This window comes from Drosophila montana, unplaced genomic scaffold, assembly GCF_035044405.1.
Source record: "Drosophila montana isolate Dmon_TW-CO22-7 unplaced genomic scaffold, ASM3504440v1 contig_3217_1, whole genome shotgun sequence".
NCBI lineage: Eukaryota > Metazoa > Arthropoda > Insecta > Diptera > Drosophilidae > Drosophila > Drosophila montana.
In genome coordinates this window covers 818590-836786 of record NW_026998097.1, presented here as the reverse complement: position 1 = coordinate 836786, position 18197 = coordinate 818590, and the positions used below count along the sequence as shown (strand labels likewise).

General features: G+C 40.6%; 5 protein-coding genes across 5 annotated transcripts; 1 reads left to right on the top strand and 4 right to left on the bottom strand.

The window, feature by feature from the left end:
- The first annotated feature begins 341 nt into the window (after nt 1–341).
- On the top strand, nt 342–1411 carry LOC135433108 (uncharacterized protein CG13380). Its single transcript, XM_064689068.1, has 3 exons — nt 342–444; nt 794–1075; nt 1148–1411. The coding sequence occupies exons 2-3, from the start codon at nt 806–808 to the stop codon at nt 1283–1285; spliced, it is 408 nt and encodes a 135-aa protein (XP_064545138.1). The 5' UTR covers nt 342–444; nt 794–805; the 3' UTR covers nt 1286–1411.
- Nucleotides 1412–3561: 2150 nt separating this feature from the next.
- Nucleotides 3562–5432, bottom strand: LOC135433219 (prolyl 4-hydroxylase subunit alpha-2-like). Its single transcript, XM_064689211.1, has 5 exons — nt 5239–5432; nt 4623–5183; nt 3967–4568; nt 3741–3906; nt 3562–3682 (listed from the first exon to the last, which is right to left on the bottom strand). Exons 3-5 carry the CDS (start codon nt 4453–4455, stop codon nt 3624–3626), a joined length of 714 nt encoding a protein of 237 aa, XP_064545281.1. The 5' UTR covers nt 4456–4568; nt 4623–5183; nt 5239–5432; the 3' UTR covers nt 3562–3623.
- LOC135433332 (prolyl 4-hydroxylase subunit alpha-2-like) lies at nt 4606–5330 on the bottom strand. Its single transcript, XM_064689349.1, has 3 exons — nt 5239–5330; nt 4890–5183; nt 4606–4819 (listed from the first exon to the last, which is right to left on the bottom strand). Exons 1-3 carry the CDS (start codon nt 5328–5330, stop codon nt 4606–4608), a joined length of 600 nt encoding a protein of 199 aa, XP_064545419.1.
- A 1636-nt stretch (nt 5433–7068) lies between the features above and the next one.
- Nucleotides 7069–11319, bottom strand: LOC135433331 (uncharacterized). The gene is made up of 14 exons (XM_064689348.1): nt 10937–11319; nt 10580–10885; nt 10327–10526; nt 10153–10268; nt 9693–10097; nt 9598–9636; nt 9318–9532; nt 8860–9111; nt 8658–8809; nt 8435–8588; nt 8183–8379; nt 7479–8125; nt 7255–7420; nt 7069–7195 (listed from the first exon to the last, which is right to left on the bottom strand). The coding sequence occupies exons 1-14, from the start codon at nt 11122–11124 to the stop codon at nt 7125–7127; spliced, it is 3108 nt and encodes a 1035-aa protein (XP_064545418.1). The 5' UTR covers nt 11125–11319; the 3' UTR covers nt 7069–7124.
- Nucleotides 11320–16537: 5218 nt separating this feature from the next.
- Nucleotides 16538–18197, bottom strand: LOC135433143 (protein terminus-like). The gene has a single exon (XM_064689106.1). It carries the CDS (start codon nt 18108–18110, stop codon nt 16566–16568), a length of 1545 nt encoding a protein of 514 aa, XP_064545176.1. The 5' UTR covers nt 18111–18197; the 3' UTR covers nt 16538–16565.

The following is an 18197-nucleotide window of genomic DNA, read 5'->3' as shown; positions in this document are numbered from 1 at the left end:
GTATGTATCTGTTATTTTGAAAGTGCGTCATTCTGTATGTATGCATGTGTGTGTGAAAATACAAAAGCAATTGCACATGTTTTTTAAGCATTTTACAGCACTGATGAGCACCGTTACTTAAAGCATTCCAGAGATAGCGTTGCCAGTTCGGCTGCTTTCCAATTGGCTGTGGCCTTTTGAAAAAACGGTAGATAAGTAATTAATTCAGAAATTTGCGACAATCGCAAACAACAGCTTTAGCTGCAACCGGAAAGGTAAACAAGGTAAAATGAAATATTTGATAGAAAAACATTGCATAAGAAATGCAGCTGTTTATTTATCTAACTTATTGCTTTTCGAAGGTAGTCAACACTGGTCGCTTAGTTAAAAGAAGCCGCGTCGCAATTGTGCGCAATTAAAGAATTCGTATTCTTTTTATTTAAACGCACTCGTTTTCATTATAAGGTAATCGATACTGAGTTATTACTCAGTATAATTATGTTAATTGGTTTGAATATAATCACACACACTTGATTACACTTAATTTGTAAAAAGGCAAACTTGCGTTCTTTTGCATATACATAAATACATACATACATACACACGCATTTATGCATATGTATGTATGAATGAAAGTTGGAGTTGTAAAGAATATGTCAAATCACAAGGCTTCTTATTTAATGTCATGCATTAAAAGTTCTGTGCTATATTCATTTCAAGCGAATTGGTTAAAGTACAAAAGCGTCTAGAGTAAGATCAACGATATTTACATGTATATATATGTATATATGCATTTTGTTCTCTTAATTGGCAGTTGACTTTAAAAATGATGAACTCCAATCAAAATGAATATGCCGACCAGAACAACAACTGGTGCAGCAACAACAATAATATTAAAAATAACAACAACAACAACAACAACAACAACAACAGCAGCAATGACGGAAAGAATAAACTGAAATATGAGCTGCCATCGGATTACAAGTATGAGGTGCACGTATGCATCTGCTTCCGCCCGCAGAAGGCATTCGAGTGCCAGCGCTGTCATCATTATTTCCATGGACGCATAAGTGAGCATTGCAAGGTGCATCCTTCGGTAAGTGGCGGGAATGGTATTTTTTTCATAGTGAGTTTTTCTATTAAGCATTGTGAATGGTCATCTGTGCAGGAATTCTTTTTGATGGACTTTCGCTATTGTCCATACTGCTCGGCACCCATCACGGATGTCAGGGAATCGAAGTTGAGCTGGGAGCAAATCCGCAAAATAGAGGATGCCAATTTGCCAAATGACGGCGATGACTTGTAGCTGGATTTGACATTCAGCAATACGTTAATTAGTTTTGTGTACATTTCATGTGTATCCATTAATAAGCTATGCTTAAACACGTTCTTGTAATGCTTGAGATTAATATAATAATAATTCTAGAGTAAACCCAATTTGTGCCATTAATCTATACCATATTGACTAAATACGGCTGACAGCGTCTGGCCTTAAATCAACATAACAAGCCCACGTTAGGCACCTGCACACACCTCACACTCACACACGCAGATACACTCGGGAGTCGGCACGCCGTTCAAACTTGGCATTTATGAAGTGCTCAATGTCGTCGGCAGCTTGGCAAGAGGTTCAACATAAGCTGGGAAAAGGAAACATCAGGCACAAGGCATAACCCAGCAGCTTGACACAGTACAGCTATTGCATGTGGCATGTGGCAAGTGGCAAGTGGCGTATGGCATATGTGGCAGAGAGCGCAGCTAAAGCAGTTGGCGGCCATGACTTGGCAACAAGTAAGTTAAGTGTTGTTAGTGCTGCACCGATTTAACTCCCCATCTCTCCCTGCAGGTGCCGTACACACACTACGCCCTCAATTTGTAACACAGCTCAAGCTGCTTGCAACATAAGGTATGCATCTCTTTGAAGTGGCAACAGCGGCGTCAGTTATTTCACAGGATGCGCCACACGACCAGCCAGCTCGCGTATTGCTTGCAGAATTTATTCAACGCTTTGAGTATCTCAAGAACAGTTGACAATTGTAAAGAGTTTTCGCTTAACTTGTCCTTTAGGGACCATTATCGCAGCGCTTAGCTTCAATTCCAGTCCCAGGGCGACATCATTCAAATGGCCAAACAAATTCATGTCGCTGATAACAATTCAATCACTTAAAAGTTCAAATCGCCCAACAATATCCCCCCGAGTCCAACTGGCAGCTTTTGCTGCTGCTTGGATCTTCTGCATACTGTGCTTTACACTGCATCTGCTTCAGCAGCGATTTACTTTTGCTGAAGTTCTTACTCGACTCAACAGCTTGCATAGTCATTCAATAAACTCCATTGACTTCTCGACTGAAGCGGCAGCCTTGGAGTGTCTTTTGATGGCTGACCAACCTTTTAAGCAATGATTTTTCCAGCAATCCGTTGCTCATAATAATGTGACGTCAGAAACATGATAATATTGGGAGTATTTCGGCTTAAATGTGATGTTGATTTAATCTTTCTAATCACGTTATACAATTGCAGCCCATGGAAACAGTTGATTGCCAGTGGGAAAAGATTCGGTTTATTTTATTGTTATTGCACAATTTAAAATATCTTTAATTATTCTTAGTAAATTGGTGTGTCGCTTTATGCACATGTAGTTTGCACTAAAATGCATTCCCATTTCTAAATCCAACTAGCAGTAGCCGCCGCCAGGCGTCAGTTCTCTTTCATTGTTGCCCATTTGAAAAGCAGTTGGGGGCCCCATACGCTTGTTACCCTTGACTGCCTCAACTGGCACTAGCTCCAGCTCTGGCCCCGTGTCTAATTTCCGTTGTCCTGTGTGTCTGCGTGTTTTTTTTAGCCTCGGGGACACTTCTGAGTGAGTTGCACAATTGCTTTCATGCTGATTTTATTTGCCCGCAACACTCACAGCCGACAACTTGTTCCGTCTGGCTATAACCCCGACCCCATTGTAAGTTTCGGTATCGCGACTTAACCAAGTATTAGCACTATTTAAGAGCTGGCAGTTGCAGTTGAAAATGTTTCCAATTAGTGCAGCTATTTGAGCCCCGGCCCGCTGTCCGTTGCATTTTAAGTTTGGCGTAATCTTGGCAATTAGTTTGCCGACTCGAGCAGTCGCCAACTCACTTTTGCGCCTGATTCTTGCTGCTCTTGTAAATTATGCAATTGCCTAAAATATTCATGAAAAGTTTCATGGCAAGGCAACAGTTGCCATCAGTTCAACGCATTGCACCATTGCACATTAAATCAGTTGGGCACATCCTTGTCTGCGCCGGGTGAAAAATGTGCGTTGTTTTCCTTTAAGTACCTCGCGAGCGCGCCATTGTCAATGCGCCTTTCATTGTGCTTGTCCTTTCTGCACTCGGGTGCCACTTTCCACTTGCCACTTGCCACTTTGCGTCGCCCGTTCCATTATTGAAGTGTGCACTTCCGCTAAATGGTATTTGGGGCAAGCACATAAGCTTGCGATATAGCAGATAGCTGCCTGCTGGAAATTCAGTTCAGTTTTCGCCTAAACACCCCAAATTTAGTGACGCCTGCAAGAGAGTGAGGAGGAGGGGATAAGAGTGGCGGCATTGATCCACTTTTGTTAGCATTGAGCTGTTTATTAACATTTTATCTTTTATAAGAAAACTCGATATTCAGGCCAGGCACAGCTTCTTGGGCAGCTGCTGTTGATCTTCTATGCACTTCGATAAAGCTGTAACAAGTTTAATATAGTTTGCTTTTATTCGCAGTTGTGTGTGTTGAAAGCCTACCCCATCTGGAACCCACGACCACAGGACAGACGGCATGCCTTGTCAGCGGATCCGGTTTACCCCCTACATTCAAATTGTACCACAACAAGGCTGTGCCTCTTTTTGGCTTCACGACGAGCTGCAGCCTTGGAAATATGGTAGCGCCACCGAGCAGAACATCGCTAGCCTGTTATAGCAAATGATGGTCTATATAAGAACTTTAAATATTCCGAATTGTCTTACGTACGTAGAAAATTACTGTAGCTATGCGATTGCCTTGCAACTTCATCTGTTTACCCAGATAACCGCCCAGGCCAAAGTTGAGCAAATGAAGCGCTTTATTCTGTGCCATATCCAAGCCTGTCATATCTGTAATTCTACGATTTATGTTTTGTGTATGTGGCGCATCCTTCAATGTAATCGATTTTACTGTGCTGGCCACATTCTCAACCATTTCCCGATGATTTGTCGCATTTTTAACAGCTTCGATTTCAGAGTCGTGCAGGACATCGTGATATAGCTGTATTAAGGGTTCCACACTCAGGATTTCCATCTTCAGAGGTGCCAGCATGAGATAGTCCGAGCTCCTCTGAACGTAGCGACAGGTCAACGGATGGGTCTCCCGCTTTGGCCACAGTCCGCGACAGCCCTTCTCCACTGCATTGGGCTTTGCTTTGTGTTTAGCTCGCTGATCAATGAAAATTTGCTCGTCCACTGCCAGATACTTATCGACCATATATTGGATTTGGTCGCTACTGGACTGACTGACGAGTTGCTTGATGACATTATCTACATTATCTTTCCATTCGGGCGCTACACCAGCCACTTGCGGCTCCTGTGAGACATCCGCTGTCAGGCATATATTTAGTCGAGATATTAAGAGATACTATTCGAATTGCTTACGATCGTAGACAATTGCCTGGGCATACTTTCTGTTGAGTCCCTTGCGCTTTAAGCCCAGCACACGATTGTACAGTTTTCCATATGGCTTTTTGTACAGGCGTATTGCAGTGCGGTACCAGTGCGTAGATCTCGAATACTCGGTGCGATTAAAGAGATTGTCCGCCAAGGCTTCGCAGTCGGGCGAAGTGAGAAATGAGCTGCAGCGAAGAAGAGAAAATCTCCAAGTGAATTCTAGCTTAAGAGCTAGCCGGTCTATACTCTACCCACTCGTATTGTTTGCCTAGTAACAGGCCCTTGGCCATGTGCGATGACTCTAGATCATAGACTCTCTCAATGCGCAGCAAGCCTTTTATTGCTGTCTGCAAATCTTTCTCGCTTGGCGCCTTCTGCATCTCCTGCTGCATCTCTTCTATTTCGGGTTGAGTCTTCAGATACATCAGCCACTTGGGCCAATCCTGCTGCAACCTTCGAAGTAGTGCGAATGCGTTTAGCGGATTTGCCACAAATTCCTCGTGCTTTTCGTAACTGTCCTCGGGTGAACGCTTCAACATTTGCTGGAAGCTGTGAGTAACTGGATGTAAAGCGATGAATCAGTTACTTTTCCACTGGCACTTACAGCCTTATCATATTTAGCTTTTGCTGCATGTCCTTGGCAATAACTTGCAAACGACTCATCAGCTTATTTTCCATTTGCACCAGCTTCGACATGCTTCCAACAGATGTGCTGTATAGAAACATTTGATTTTCCATTTCTGCTGTGCAAAAAGCAGCACATATGAGAGAAATGTAACATAAAGTTGAAAACCACGTCATTTCTGGCTGGAAATACTATTCGAGCGTAGGGTTTGTTTATGTATATATACTTGGGCTAAGAATTCGTTACACTTTGCAGTTAATTTAACTTTAATTTTGTATACACTTGTAGAGGGTATTATAATTTTAACGCGATATGTGTAACACATTAAAGGAGATAAATTCGACCCTCTAAGTACATGATGGTTAGGATCACTGTGTCATATATATGAACATTTTTTTGTTTTTTTTATAGATATCTTGACCAAACTCGGCGTTTATAGGTTTTACAATGCTTATTAATTATAGATTTACATTTTAACAAGATCAAATCAGCAAAATCTTAGAAATGAACGGTAGAAAATTAAGTTCTAGACTGAAAACTTGTATGTAAACCATATATCTTGACAAAACCTGGCTCTTTATTTATGAACAAAATCTTATTAAAATCGGACCACTATATCGAACCACTAGCTGCCATATGGAATAATCGTTCGAAAATGAAAATCTTCTTTGAACACTTTTTTGTTTTTTAAAAATTTCTTGAGCATGCTCGGCCTTTATTGATTTCACCATGTTTCTAACTTTTGAGCAAAATCTTATGAGCACTGAATCACCAAAATCGTATTAAAAGCGGACCAATAGACAGACTTATTAAAATTGGAACATTATATCGGACCACTAGCTGCCATATGAAAAATTACTTTAGAGAGAGTTTTCTTGACCAAACTCGCCTTTTATAAGTTTCATTATGCTTAGCGCTTAGTGAGCCATGCTTATGAGCTAAATCTTATCTAGCCCGAATCTGTAAAATCTAATCAAAATTGGACAACTATATCGGACTTATCCATATCGAATCAGCAAAATCTGATTTAACACCGGTTTGCTATATCGGACCACTAGCTGTCATAGGATTTATTGGTAGAAAAGTATGTTCTTTAAAACTGAAAACTAAATACTATGTATATCTTGATCAAACTCTGCTCTTTTTAGTTTCATCATGCTACTTACTTATAAGCAAAATAATATTAAAATCGGAGCACCAGTTGCCATGGGCATAATCGGTCGAAAAAAGTTCTGAGAATTACCATGCTACTTACGTTTGAACAAAATCTTATCAATATCGAATCAGCAAAATCTTATTAAAATCAAAACAATATATCGGACCACTAGATGCTAGAGGAACGGACTGTTCAAAATAAAATTCTGGTATGAAAATCTCTTTTTCTAGGTGTCTTAACTACGCTTTTTACTTATAAGTAACATCTTATTAACATCTGATCACAGAATCGGACCACAACTGTCTTGGGAACGATCGCTAGAAAATTATGTTTTGTTTGAGCAACTTTTTTCCTTCGTCATATATTTTGAACAAACTTGTCTGCTCTTTAATATATATTATTCTTCACAGAAATCTGGAAAATTGTAATCCATTGTCTAAAAGGGTAATTTATTTTCGGCGTGCTGAAGTTACCCGTTATGGCTTGTTGTTTTCATTTGCATGGCTCGTTTACAGTTTTCATGTGTTAGCCAAGTAAAGAACGATAACAACTAGCGTGACCATAAGCTGGTAGCTTTTTCACATGTCTTAAAAAAAGCTCTAAAAACCATTTCTTTCAATACCGTAAAAAATGCATAAGGACATCAGCAGATATATATATATAAATTTTAAAGGAATTAAAAGTAAATCATTTAAATTATCTTCGAGGCTTATTTTGATGGCCTTCCGAAGCAGGGCTTGATAAACATCTGGGGCCACATGTGCAACCACTTGGTGAGCGCTATTGGAATAAAATTGGAATTATCAAAGCTAACAAGCAAACCACAGAGACAGACTCACTCCATCTGGAACCCACAATAGTAGGGCATACGGAATGCAAAGAACGAGGATCCGGTGTGCCGTCATCGAACATATTATACCAAAACAGGCTGTTGCCCTTTAGGGGCTGAACTGCAACTTGAATGTCGGGAAATGTGGTGGCCCCACCTTGTGCGACATCGCTCGCCTGTAATGTTTTAAGGTAGTCACATGCAATTCCATGACTATGGCATCAACGAACTCACGTAGAATATCAGACTGGCTATACGCTCGCCCAGTTCGGCAACGGACTCACCAGACACACGCCCACCGTACATGTAGTCGTAGTGGGGCTGGAAGTAGTTGCCTATGCCGTAGTTAGCCACCATTAGAGGCAAAAAATCCTGCACATCGAAGCCCGTCATGTCTGTGATGCGTTGATTGATGCGCTCCCGAAACGGTGTCGTCTCCACCAGCCAGCTAGCGCGTGCTACGATGTCGAGCGGCTCTGTATTATTCGGCGTATCGGCACCCGATAAGCCATTTTCCATACGCCCAGTTAGCCGCTTCATTTCCACAATCTCGCTGTCGGACAGCACTTGATGGTACATGACTATATATGGATCGTGGCTGATCTCCTCCAATTTGAGCGGTGCCAGTCGCAGGAACGGCGTGGTTGTCGAGTTGTAACGACAACTCAGATTTTTGCGACTGGCAAAAAGGCCACGACAGCCCAAATAATGGGCTGTCGGTTTCGGTTTTAGTAGGTTTACCCCTAAAACGTCCACGTCTTCCTGTTCTAACAGTTCGTTTACGAAATTCTCCAATTGACTTGAGTTGGTTGCCTTCAGTATTTCATCAACTTTTTCCTGCGTTTGTGTTTCGTTCAGTGTGGGCTCAATGAACGGCATACCTAGCCAACAGTTGGTCATGAGGCATTTGGGCATATCAATAGATCCGTTCTACTAACCTTGCAATAGACGCGCTCTGGCAAATTTGCGACGCATACCGGCTAGGGGCCTACCCAATATTTTATTGTAGGCCAAGAAATTGGGTTCGTTAGCGCGCCTAAATGCAATGTGGTACCAGAGTAAAGCCCGGCCGTAGTCCTTGTTGTCATATTTGTGATTAGCTATGGCCAAACAGTCACGTATCGAAAGCGTATTGCTGCAGGATAATTGTTGGCGGGTTAGGCATGTCCTGAAACTGACAAATAACTCACTTGAATTGCTTGCCTCGCAGGCGACCTTCTGCTATGTCAATTGCACTGAGGTCATAGGTCAGCTCGATGCGATTTATGCCCAGCAGCGACTCTTCCATATCATGCTCAGTTGGCGCTTTGGCCAGAAGCTCTGTCATAGCTGCCAGCTGTGCTGCTTGGCATTGATATTCAAAGGCTATGTTATATACTTGCTAATCAGTGGAAAATTATGTTTCCGCATTACCTGCACCCGCCTTTGCCTCCGTCAAGTCCTGTAATGCGCGCCAGTCTTGACGTATGCGTCGAATAAGCCCGAATGCTTTCAGCGGATTTGAGACATATTGTTCTTGTTCTTTTGTGCTCTTCAGAGCATCACGATTCAGCGTCCTTAAATAGCTGGACGAGAATTCAGTGTAACGTACGATTCATATTCGACTTTCACTCACATTTGCAGCGTTTCCAACTTATCCTCTAGGTCTTCGGCATATTCCTGCAAATTAGCCACAAACTTATCCTCAATATCTAACAGCTTTAACAGTCCCACAATGGAGCTGCTATACAGCTCTGTCGTGTAATTTTTAGAGCCATTAACAAGCGTGCCATAAACCAAGATTGAGAAACTAAAAACTGCGAGTTGGAACCTCATTATAAGCACTTCGCAGCCAATCGGATGGTAAACTGACAATGCTTTGGCGTGTTACGCTATAGAAATGGGATTGTGCTTTAAATTTAAGTAAGCACACCATAGTTAATATGCCAAGACTAACTGATGAATATTTAATATCCATTCCAAATCAAGTGAACAAACGGAACATAAATTCATAGACTGTAATATCCAAATGTCTTGAGACAAATACTCTTATTTTTTGTATCTGTATATCCACTTAACAAGTGCTGCAATTACAAAAAGTTATTTCGAGTTGAATTTTTTAAAGAAATTTTAAAGAACCTACTCCACATGGAGCCCACCAAGACGGGGCATGACAAATGATCCGAGCTAAGATCAATATTTAGCTGCTTGTCCAAATGATGCGTCACTAATGCGGCGCCTTTTTTGGACTTGATGGCAATTTCCAGTTCTGGAAAAATAGTGTCGCCCCCTTGCGGCACTTCACTCAGCTTGAGAGCGTACAGATAGGAATTTGAGATTGAAAACAACAAGAAAAGGGAACTTCGGTACTTACGAAAAATATAATGGAGGCCCTGACAGTGTCCAGTTGCGGCTAAAGTATTTAATAGGGTTGGGTTACTTTGGCTTTATGAGTTCGCTGTAACTCACCTGCTGCTCAGAGAGTGCTCTTATGTGGCCACCTATGCCAAAGTTGATGAGCAGAAAGTCCTTTTCGGAGGCCACGTTCATGGCTGTCATATCCATAACACGATAATTGAGCACATCATCCAGGTCCCTCGTCACGGTTGTGTACTTAACGGAGTTTTTATGGTCTGCAGTTCGATCGTGTCTCATGCTGGCAAGATCTAAGCTCAATAGTTTTTTAATTTCAGTTTCATAGATGACATCGTGATATAGCGCCAAGTAAGGTTCATTGTTTAGTAATTCCACTTTAAGCGGTGCCAGAATTAAAAAAGGTTCCTTTGAATTTTGATAGTAACAATACATTTGCGTTAAATTTGGAAACTGGCCGCGGCAACCGATCTGCATAGAATTCAGGGGGTCTTTTTCAAACTGAAGAGATTGAGAGATTGTAATATTATTCAATTACAATTTGAAAATATGCAACCTTATAGCCTGTGCTTGTATGACGAACGGAATCTTCCAATAATTTTCGCTGTAGCCAGAGTAAACTATGTAAATCAGCGGCTTTGTTGAGCACATTTAAAGCCTCCTTATTATTATCTATGTGGATGAAGCAAATCAGTTTCCTTTAGGATCTTCAAATAATTGTATTGCTTACTGTTCTCCGAAAGCTTGTTGGCATATTTTCCATATAAATCATTCACTGTTAGTTTATAAACTGTATCATATAGCTCGTTATCTTGGCTATAGTAATACCTTTCAAGAGCTTCCTTGTACCAGGCCACAGCATAGTGTAACTGTGGCTTCTTCGTGCAGAACTCGGCCAAAGCAAAGCAGTCAAGAGCATTTAGTTGGGCACTTTAAAATACAAAAAGTGAAAATAAGAAGAATTTAAGCCAGGCGTTGCCTACTTGTATTGCTTGCCATCAATCAGCCCGTTGGCCAGCTGCGCCGCATCCAGATCATAGCAGTCTTGTATTCGTATTATGGCCTTCATGGCATCCTCCAGGTCTGTGGCTGTGGGCGCATAGTCCTCAAAAAGCCAATTCACATTTTCAGCATACTCTGAGCCAACTGGTTTTTGCATATACGCCTCAATGTAACTCCAGTCCTCGTGGAGGCGCCGTATCAGCGCATAACTGTTCAAGGGATTGGCTAGATATGCCTCGGGATCAGCCCTCCAATGCTGCATCTTTGCGCGCACTTCAAACAAGCATCTGGCGAGTAACAAGAAATTATTTGCACTCTTAATCCAATCGTTTAGTTACCTCTCGAATGTGTTAAGTGTTGTCTGCAAAGCCTGGGTATAATCGAAGAGCTCGTCTATAAATAGACTTTGGGCATGTATTAAGCTTTCTAAGCTCGCCACGGACATGGCAAGATCCTCCAGTGTCCCATAAGCATCCGTGCTGTGTAGAACTAGTAAGCAGATCAAATAATGTAGATATGCTCTCATATTGAAAGCTTGAAGTAAGTATTGTGTTGCATAGATTTTTATTTATCCATGGAACGCTACACAGCGCAGCTTTTTAATTAGGCGAATAACGCCCTTTAGTGCTGGGTCTTTATATTTAAATACCAATTGGTCTCAGTCCCACTCATGTATGTTAACTTTGCTGTGGAGTGTGTTGGAGTTTTTCAAGTTCCATAAAACTTTAAAGCTGTGAACGCAGGACTCGGTTCGTCTTTAATGTACGGTGGATGAGGCTTTTTTCGGCTACTTTGGTCCCTTCAAATATGGACAAAAGAAAAATTGTCGCCCTTTTCTTCGTACAGCTGCGCCGCAAGGCTGGCTCTATTATTCATATTGATATGCGTATTTAGATACCACTTAAGCTTAATTTGTTTAGTCTATTCTTTATTTCCAGCAGAGAAATGGTCATGTCTGAGCCTGGGCAATTGTATTGATTTATATTGGCGCGACATTTTGGACCATTTAAATTGCAAATTCACACTTTCGTCTTGTGTGTCCAATGGATATTTATGCGGCTGGTTTGGTTCCACAGCTGTTTTGTCTGGCTCTGATTTCTTCTTCTTCTTGAGTTGATACACATAAATTCCTCTTGATTAAACACATGCCATTAGGTAGTTGTCTGGTCTATTTCTGTTGCCTCAACTGAGCTATTGGCCATAAAACAACCATTTGGGATTAAAATGCGTTGACCTTTGCCCTTTAACATATCATAAACAAGGTGGAAGACTCGCCGGACAGAGCGATTGTATGCAATTTTCGAAGTTCTTTGTTCTAGTTCACTTGAGGGGTGTATCACGCTTTTTTGAAAATCTTTTTTGTATTTTGTAAGTGAAGTTCAAATTAATTTTCTTATGAAATATCATTTAAGACGTGTTTTACGCACTTCTCGCAAAACTCAAGCTTCCTCTGGTACATTGGCAACAACGGTTATTTGCAATTTTTTTGTTTATCATTAGATCGGCTTCATAACTTATTCCAAAGATCTTTTTGAAAATGTATTTAATGTTTCTTCGAAAAATCTACCGCTCTTGGATGAAAAAAGAAAATGAAAAAGATTTATCTAAAATATAAGGACAAGACTTGCCACGAGCAATGCCGGGAAATACCCGCAGGTACACATATAATTTTATACCCTTTCACAAGAATAGCAACAGTTTTTTCTCTATAAGGGCATTAAATGTTCGGCCAAAGCCAGCAGTTCCCTGAAAGAGTATTAAATATAACAGATGTGCACTTTTTTTTTTGCCATTTCGCATTAAAAGCTAATTAAATCTTGTTGATGATTGCGCTGCTGACGCAATTTGTTGTCGTGGCAATCGGCTTGGGGGAAAGCATCCCAACAGCAGAATGAGTTCATTGTATTTTGTGATGAAACAGTTTGGCACGTTTTCAAGAACTTCCAAAACAGACAAAGATTATGTACATATATGTCAACATAGAATCTCTTTAACATAAAGCAACCAACCAGTTGCAATCGAATGTTGCAGATTTGTTGAGGTTTGTGGCATGTTATATGTGCCACCATGTCTGGTTAGCCCATGTTTGCACAACTATATTCATATGCCTGTGTATATGTGTGTGTGTGTGTGTGTGTGTGGTAAGTAGTTTCATGTGCGTCTCCCAACTTATATGATTATCTTTCTATTAAAGCAGCAACTGGATTGCATGATTCGGTTTTTGTCGAGACTCGCTTGCTTCGCATTTATTGTGTAGGAAAAACAGTTTTCATTGTATGTGTGTGTGTGTGTGCGTGTGTGTGCATGTAACAATTGATTTTGATTTCGACTTGGCTTTAAATAGCATTGAGTTACGACAATAGCAAATGGCAAATGGAAATGGAATAGAAATACTCGTCGCAACGTTCTTCTTTTTGGCATTAGGTGCGGCGCTTCATTTAGTTTATGTCTTTTGTCTGCTCTTTATGTGTGTGCGTGCGTGTGGGCGGGTGGCTGGTTGGTTGCGTGGGCGTGTCTATGGCCACTATTTGAATGAGCTTCGGTCTTTGACTGAGCGTTGCATTTTTATGGTCTCCAGCACAGCGTTCCCTTTGCCATCTCATCAAATGTTTGGACGGTTCTTTTATTTATCGTATGGCTACTTGATGAGCATTTGCTGAAAATGTTTTATGGCCCATGTGCCAAGTTCTCTTTGTCATTCGTCGGCATTCATCAATCATCGTTGGCAGTCGCAGCATTTCAAGTGAAATGCGCATTTAATACATTTTATGGTTTTCTTCATATATACATACATATATACATTTTTTTTTTTGGCACATACGTTCATGAAGTGCCAAGAAATTGTCGACCACAAAATCTACTTAAATTGCTGGTCGGCTGCCGCCTCTGGACGTCAACCTGTTGGACCTCCATTTATCACTGGCGCCGGCGAGTGCTTAAGACGGCGGAACTAATGTGTCCAGCGTCATATTTGAATTATGTATTATTAGGCTGAATTATGCCCGCTCCTACGATTAAGGCGGAACGTATTGGTTGGGGCGGGCAGCGAGACGCACATGAGTGTTAAAGTGGCGGCGCGTAAATTCCGCACGATTTACTGCCACAGCTTCGTCCACGAACTTTGACAAAGGACAACGTGTAATTCTTTTTGGCAATTTATAGCCTTTAAAATACAAAGAAAATTAATAAGACTTCAAAATGCTGGACTATATGACACCCTATCTGCAGTACACTGAGCTTTACAGAAAAGGAAAGAAATAAATATATAAATAAGAGCTAAAATATATTAAAAAAATCAAAAATTAAAAATATTTTATATATCAATTAATTAAGTAAAAAATAAAAAAACATAACAATAATAATAATTTTAATAATAATGATAATAATAATAACAATAATATTAATAAACTAACAATAATAATAATAACAATAATAATAATAATAATAATAATAATAATAATAATAATAATAATAATAATAACAATAATAATAATAATAATAGTAACAATAATTAAAATCATATATAATAATTATAAAATAATAAAAATAAAATTAAGGACCATAAAAAATGCTGTTGCAAAACAGCAAAAATAAAAACACTTAACAATAAATTATTTTACTATGATTATAATACTTTTTTGAAGTATATTCAGTTTAAGTATATTTAATTTAAAGTTCTAGCAACAACAGCTTTAAAACATTTCATATTGTCTCAAACAAGACTCCATAATCTTAACTTCTAACCCATTTTTCTACAGGGTATTAAAGTAAAATAAGAATCGATTCAAAAAATTGCTCAAGCAGGTCAAAATTTTCAAGTGGATAATATTTTATTTCGTTTCTCATTTCAGGCATGAATTGATGGCCTCTCATATTTTGCACTTGCCGTTCTTGGCTATTAAAACAATGACCAGACTGGCTGCCCGCCTAGTTTATTGTCGAGCCGTTGTTATCGGTTCGCATTAGGTTTAATGCATTTCACCATATACCCTGTAACCTTGAAACTATGACATAGGGAGTTTATGAAGATAGAGCATCCGTGTGATATTCAAATATAATTTAAATGTGTGACAGCCATCAAAGAGACATTAATCCTGTTTCCCAATCTTTTCTTTACTTTTTTCCCCAGATAATAAGTTTGCTTTGGTTTTGAAATTTAAATTCGTCTTGCTTAAGCAAATTGTGTCTTGATGTTCATTTCATATCCATGAGCCTGAGATGTCGCTTTGAGTCCGAGGCATCTCTTGATTGAGTTTTATTCCAATTTGTTGTTTATGCGAACACGTCGCTCCAATAATCCAATTTCCCGCGTTGATTGACATTCGAGTTAGTTGTTATGACTGCATTGCTCTCACTACTCAATTCGCATCGTAATTCCAATTATCTTAAGGCCAGAAGGATAGTAAAAACCATACCAAATCATCCGTTCAACTTATTAATAATTCTGCATAACTTTCAATTAAATGCAAAATGCACACTTTTGCAATATTCATATTCATTCACTCGCTGGCTAATTAGCAAAGTGTTCGCTAGAATATTTTTTACTTTGACGCGGAAGCCACGGGCTACAGCAAGCAGAATCCCAATAAAAGGCGAAATGCAGCGAGGTGATGTGTGTGGTTCTCGTGGTTGGTGGTGGGGCAGGAAAAGGCGTTCTGCTTTCCGATGCATTCTTGTGGCATTGCTGTGGCACAGTCACGGCATTAAGCTAAAGTTTGCATTAGTCTCATACCCTGTAGTCTACATTAAATTCTAAGAAATTGTGTTCATTTAAAATGATTAGTTTTATTTTAAACAAGTTTAGGCTCCGAAGAACTGTCCACATAAATGGGCTAAAGGGTGAAACCAAAGGGTAACTACAAGGCAAGGCAAACTCTCAGATAAAAATATTATTTATATGATTTTTGTTTAAATATAAAGCCGCTTAATTAGTTATAATAAATACAGGGCATAAAATTTGTATTTATGGTTACCTGAAAGCTGATAGTATTGGTTAATAAATAAATACGCATTGGAATGTTTTAAAAATTGTGATTTTAAGTTTATACCTAATATTATCTACTATATAAATGCCAAATCAAATCGAGTTCAAACCAAGTCTGAGGTTTACTTTTACTACTTAATCTTTCAATCATTTTTTAATGAGTATCTCTTGATACTGTTGCTGTGTGCCGTTGCATATTTCATATGGTTTTTATTTTCCTTTGCCAGTTAGCTGGCAAGAAGTTCGACGTTGTCCCGTGTGGATACGCTAATAAAAATTTCAAAATTCTAATAATGCACCTTTTGTGTGGTTTCTTATAATCCCTACTGCTGTCACTATGATTGACAAGCTCAATTATTTTTTGGTTTATATTAATGCTCTTAGAAGGGTGTTGTGTTTTCATATGCATAGCTTCATCATGTGGAATATTGTGAAAGAGCTACTTTTAAAATTAGTAAGAATATATTTTGTACGTATTTAAACATATTTCTAAATACGCTTTTCAGCTGCCGAATGGGTTGTTGGTTTCGATACAGAAATTATTTACAAATATTATGAGAGCATGAAACTGTACACAGTTATTAAAATTTATTTTTCGAATAATATGTATATATAATATGAATAAAAAGGAGTTGCTGCTAAAACTTCACCGAAGCTTCTATTTGGGTCGAAAGTGAGGACAAGGTTTGGGAAAACTATAAAACGGGAAAACGGTGAACAAAGTTTGTTTTTATTTACGTGCCTGAGCGTTGGACTATAAAGCGAGAAGTCGCTGGTTCATATTTAGCAGCAATTGAGCATTTTTATATTTGCTATTTAATTTGAAGAAATCCTTTTCAAAATTAAAGTAGAAAATGTGTGATGCGTGGTAAAAATGTTACCAAAATGCAATCAACCAAAATCTCAACGGAAAATTCGAATAAAAAATAAAGTTACACCAAGTTATTTGCTTAAAATTGAATTGATTTATTGATATGACTTAACTATGTGTATTTACAGGGACTACTGAGCTGAGCATTGCTAATGACTACACAGGGTCCGTGCTGCACCTGAACGGAGCTCTTGCGGCGCCAATCGCACTCGATGGGCACAAATTGACCCTTTCTTATGACCGTTTTGGGTTTGGTAATGCCGTAGCAGGTGTAGAGGGAAACGCTGCGCGAAATGGGCAGGCACTGCTCGTAGACCTCCACAATGTCCGGATGAATGCTGTCCAAACTAAAGTCCTGGCCGCAGCGCAACTGCTGATGAATATGCAGACGACTGCGGCTCTTCAGCTGAACGCGACAGCGGCGACACTGGAAGGGACGTGTACGGGATCGGCTGCTATTGGGCGCGATTGGGGTTTGCAGCTCGTGCAGTCGCTGAAACTGGCCCATGATGTCGTTCAGTATGAGGAAATTCTTGTTGGGCTGCTGCTGCAGCGTCTCGCTTATGTGAAAGGGCACCACATACAATTCCTTGGTGGTCTGGCACTGCTGCAGTCCGTACAGATTGACGCGCATATTGGGCGGAAAATAGCCGTTGCACTCGCGCTGATGCTTTACATATGCCGCCCGCAAACTGGCCAAGTCGGCCTCGCTGGTGAGGCTGCGTGGAGCCGTTTCCTGGCGCAGCTGCAGCGGCAATGGCAGGGCCAAGCATAACGAGCCCGTGGATTCGCTGTCCTCCCGCTGCCGCTTCAGCTGGACACGTATGCGCGTTATGCTGCATTCGTCAAGGCTGACGTCATGGCTGCTGCTGAGATAGTTCTGAATGCGCTGTGTGAGCAGCTCGTAGACAACACTCACGCTCTCCTCAATGTCATAGTGATGCTGAACGCCCAGTGTGCCGCTCTGAAAGATGTGTACCTGGTTCTGGACATGCACATAGCACGCCACATTGAACTCCACCCGCTGTGTACCATTGTGAAACATCCAGCGCAGCAGCTCCGGCACCGCCCTGGAGCAGGTCTCCGCCATAAACTCTTCCAGCTTATGCTGTGCACTCTCGTCGCAAAAGAAGAATGTCTCTATTTGCCGCGCCTCGATGATGTCCAATACCGCCTGCTGTTGCTTGGTAAGCTGCGGCCGCTGCTCCTCGCCACGCCGCAGCCAGTGCTGGCTGGGCGGCTCGTCCGCATCGATGCTGCTGTAGCAGGTGGTGCACTCATGCAACTGCCCCTCCACATGCCACTGATGGCGAAAGGTTTGTTTTTCACCCTCGTTGTTGAACACAAAGCTTGAAATTGGCTCCTCGTCGTACATGCTGTGTTTTGCTTTCAATCGATTCGAATGTTGTGTCTGTGACAAAGTTGTCTGGATGACTGTTATGCTCTTGCTGCCGGACGCTGGTATATATATATCTGGAAAGCTGATAACAGGTAGGCGGCGCTTGGGTTCCACACACCTGCCACAGGTAGCACTTAGGTGCAACATCTGCGCTGTAGGTTTTCCTTGCTGACGTTTATTGGTGGTAATCCTTGCAGCTGTGGGCTGTGGAGGGGCGCAACAGATGGTCACAGTTATAAAAAAGTTAATCCTCCCCATGAACCTCCAGCACAGATGCGGCGTGACCTAAAATGTCACGAACATTGAGAGCGTAGGCAAAATCAAAGTGTGAACGAGTTAAATCGG

Coding starts and splice junctions, on each gene's coding strand:
- LOC135433219 (XM_064689211.1), bottom strand. CDS start 4,455: ATGGTCGATAAGTATCTGGCAGTGGACGAGCAAATTTTCATTGATCAG. Junction 3,907..3,966: donor TAGCTACAGTAATTTTCTAC/GTACGTAAGACA, acceptor TTGCTATAACAG/GCTAGCGATGTTCTGCTCGG. Junction 3,683..3,740: donor GGTCGTGGGTTCCAGATGGG/GTAGGCTTTCAA, acceptor AACTTGTTACAG/CTTTATCGAAGTGCATAGAA.
- LOC135433143 (XM_064689106.1), bottom strand. CDS start 18,110: ATGGGGAGGATTAACTTTTTTATAACTGTGACCATCTGTTGCGCCCCT.
- LOC135433331 (XM_064689348.1), bottom strand. CDS start 11,124: ATGAGAGCATATCTACATTATTTGATCTGCTTACTAGTTCTACACAGC. Junction 8,810..8,859: donor AAGTTGGAAACGCTGCAAAT/GTGAGTGAAAGT, acceptor ATTCTCGTCCAG/CTATTTAAGGACGCTGAATC. Junction 7,196..7,254: donor TATTGTGGGTTCCAGATGGA/GTGAGTCTGTCT, acceptor TTATTCCAATAG/CGCTCACCAAGTGGTTGCAC.
- LOC135433332 (XM_064689349.1), bottom strand. CDS start 5,330: ATGTCGAAGCTGGTGCAAATGGAAAATAAGCTGATGAGTCGTTTGCAA. Junction 5,184..5,238: donor AAGCTAAATATGATAAGGCT/GTAAGTGCCAGT, acceptor AGTTACTCACAG/CTTCCAGCAAATGTTGAAGC. Junction 4,820..4,889: donor TTACTAGGCAAACAATACGA/GTGGGTAGAGTA, acceptor TCTTCGCTGCAG/CTCATTTCTCACTTCGCCCG.
- LOC135433108 (XM_064689068.1), top strand. CDS start 806: ATGATGAACTCCAATCAAAATGAATATGCCGACCAGAACAACAACTGG. Junction 1,076..1,147: donor ATTGCAAGGTGCATCCTTCG/GTAAGTGGCGGG, acceptor TCATCTGTGCAG/GAATTCTTTTTGATGGACTT.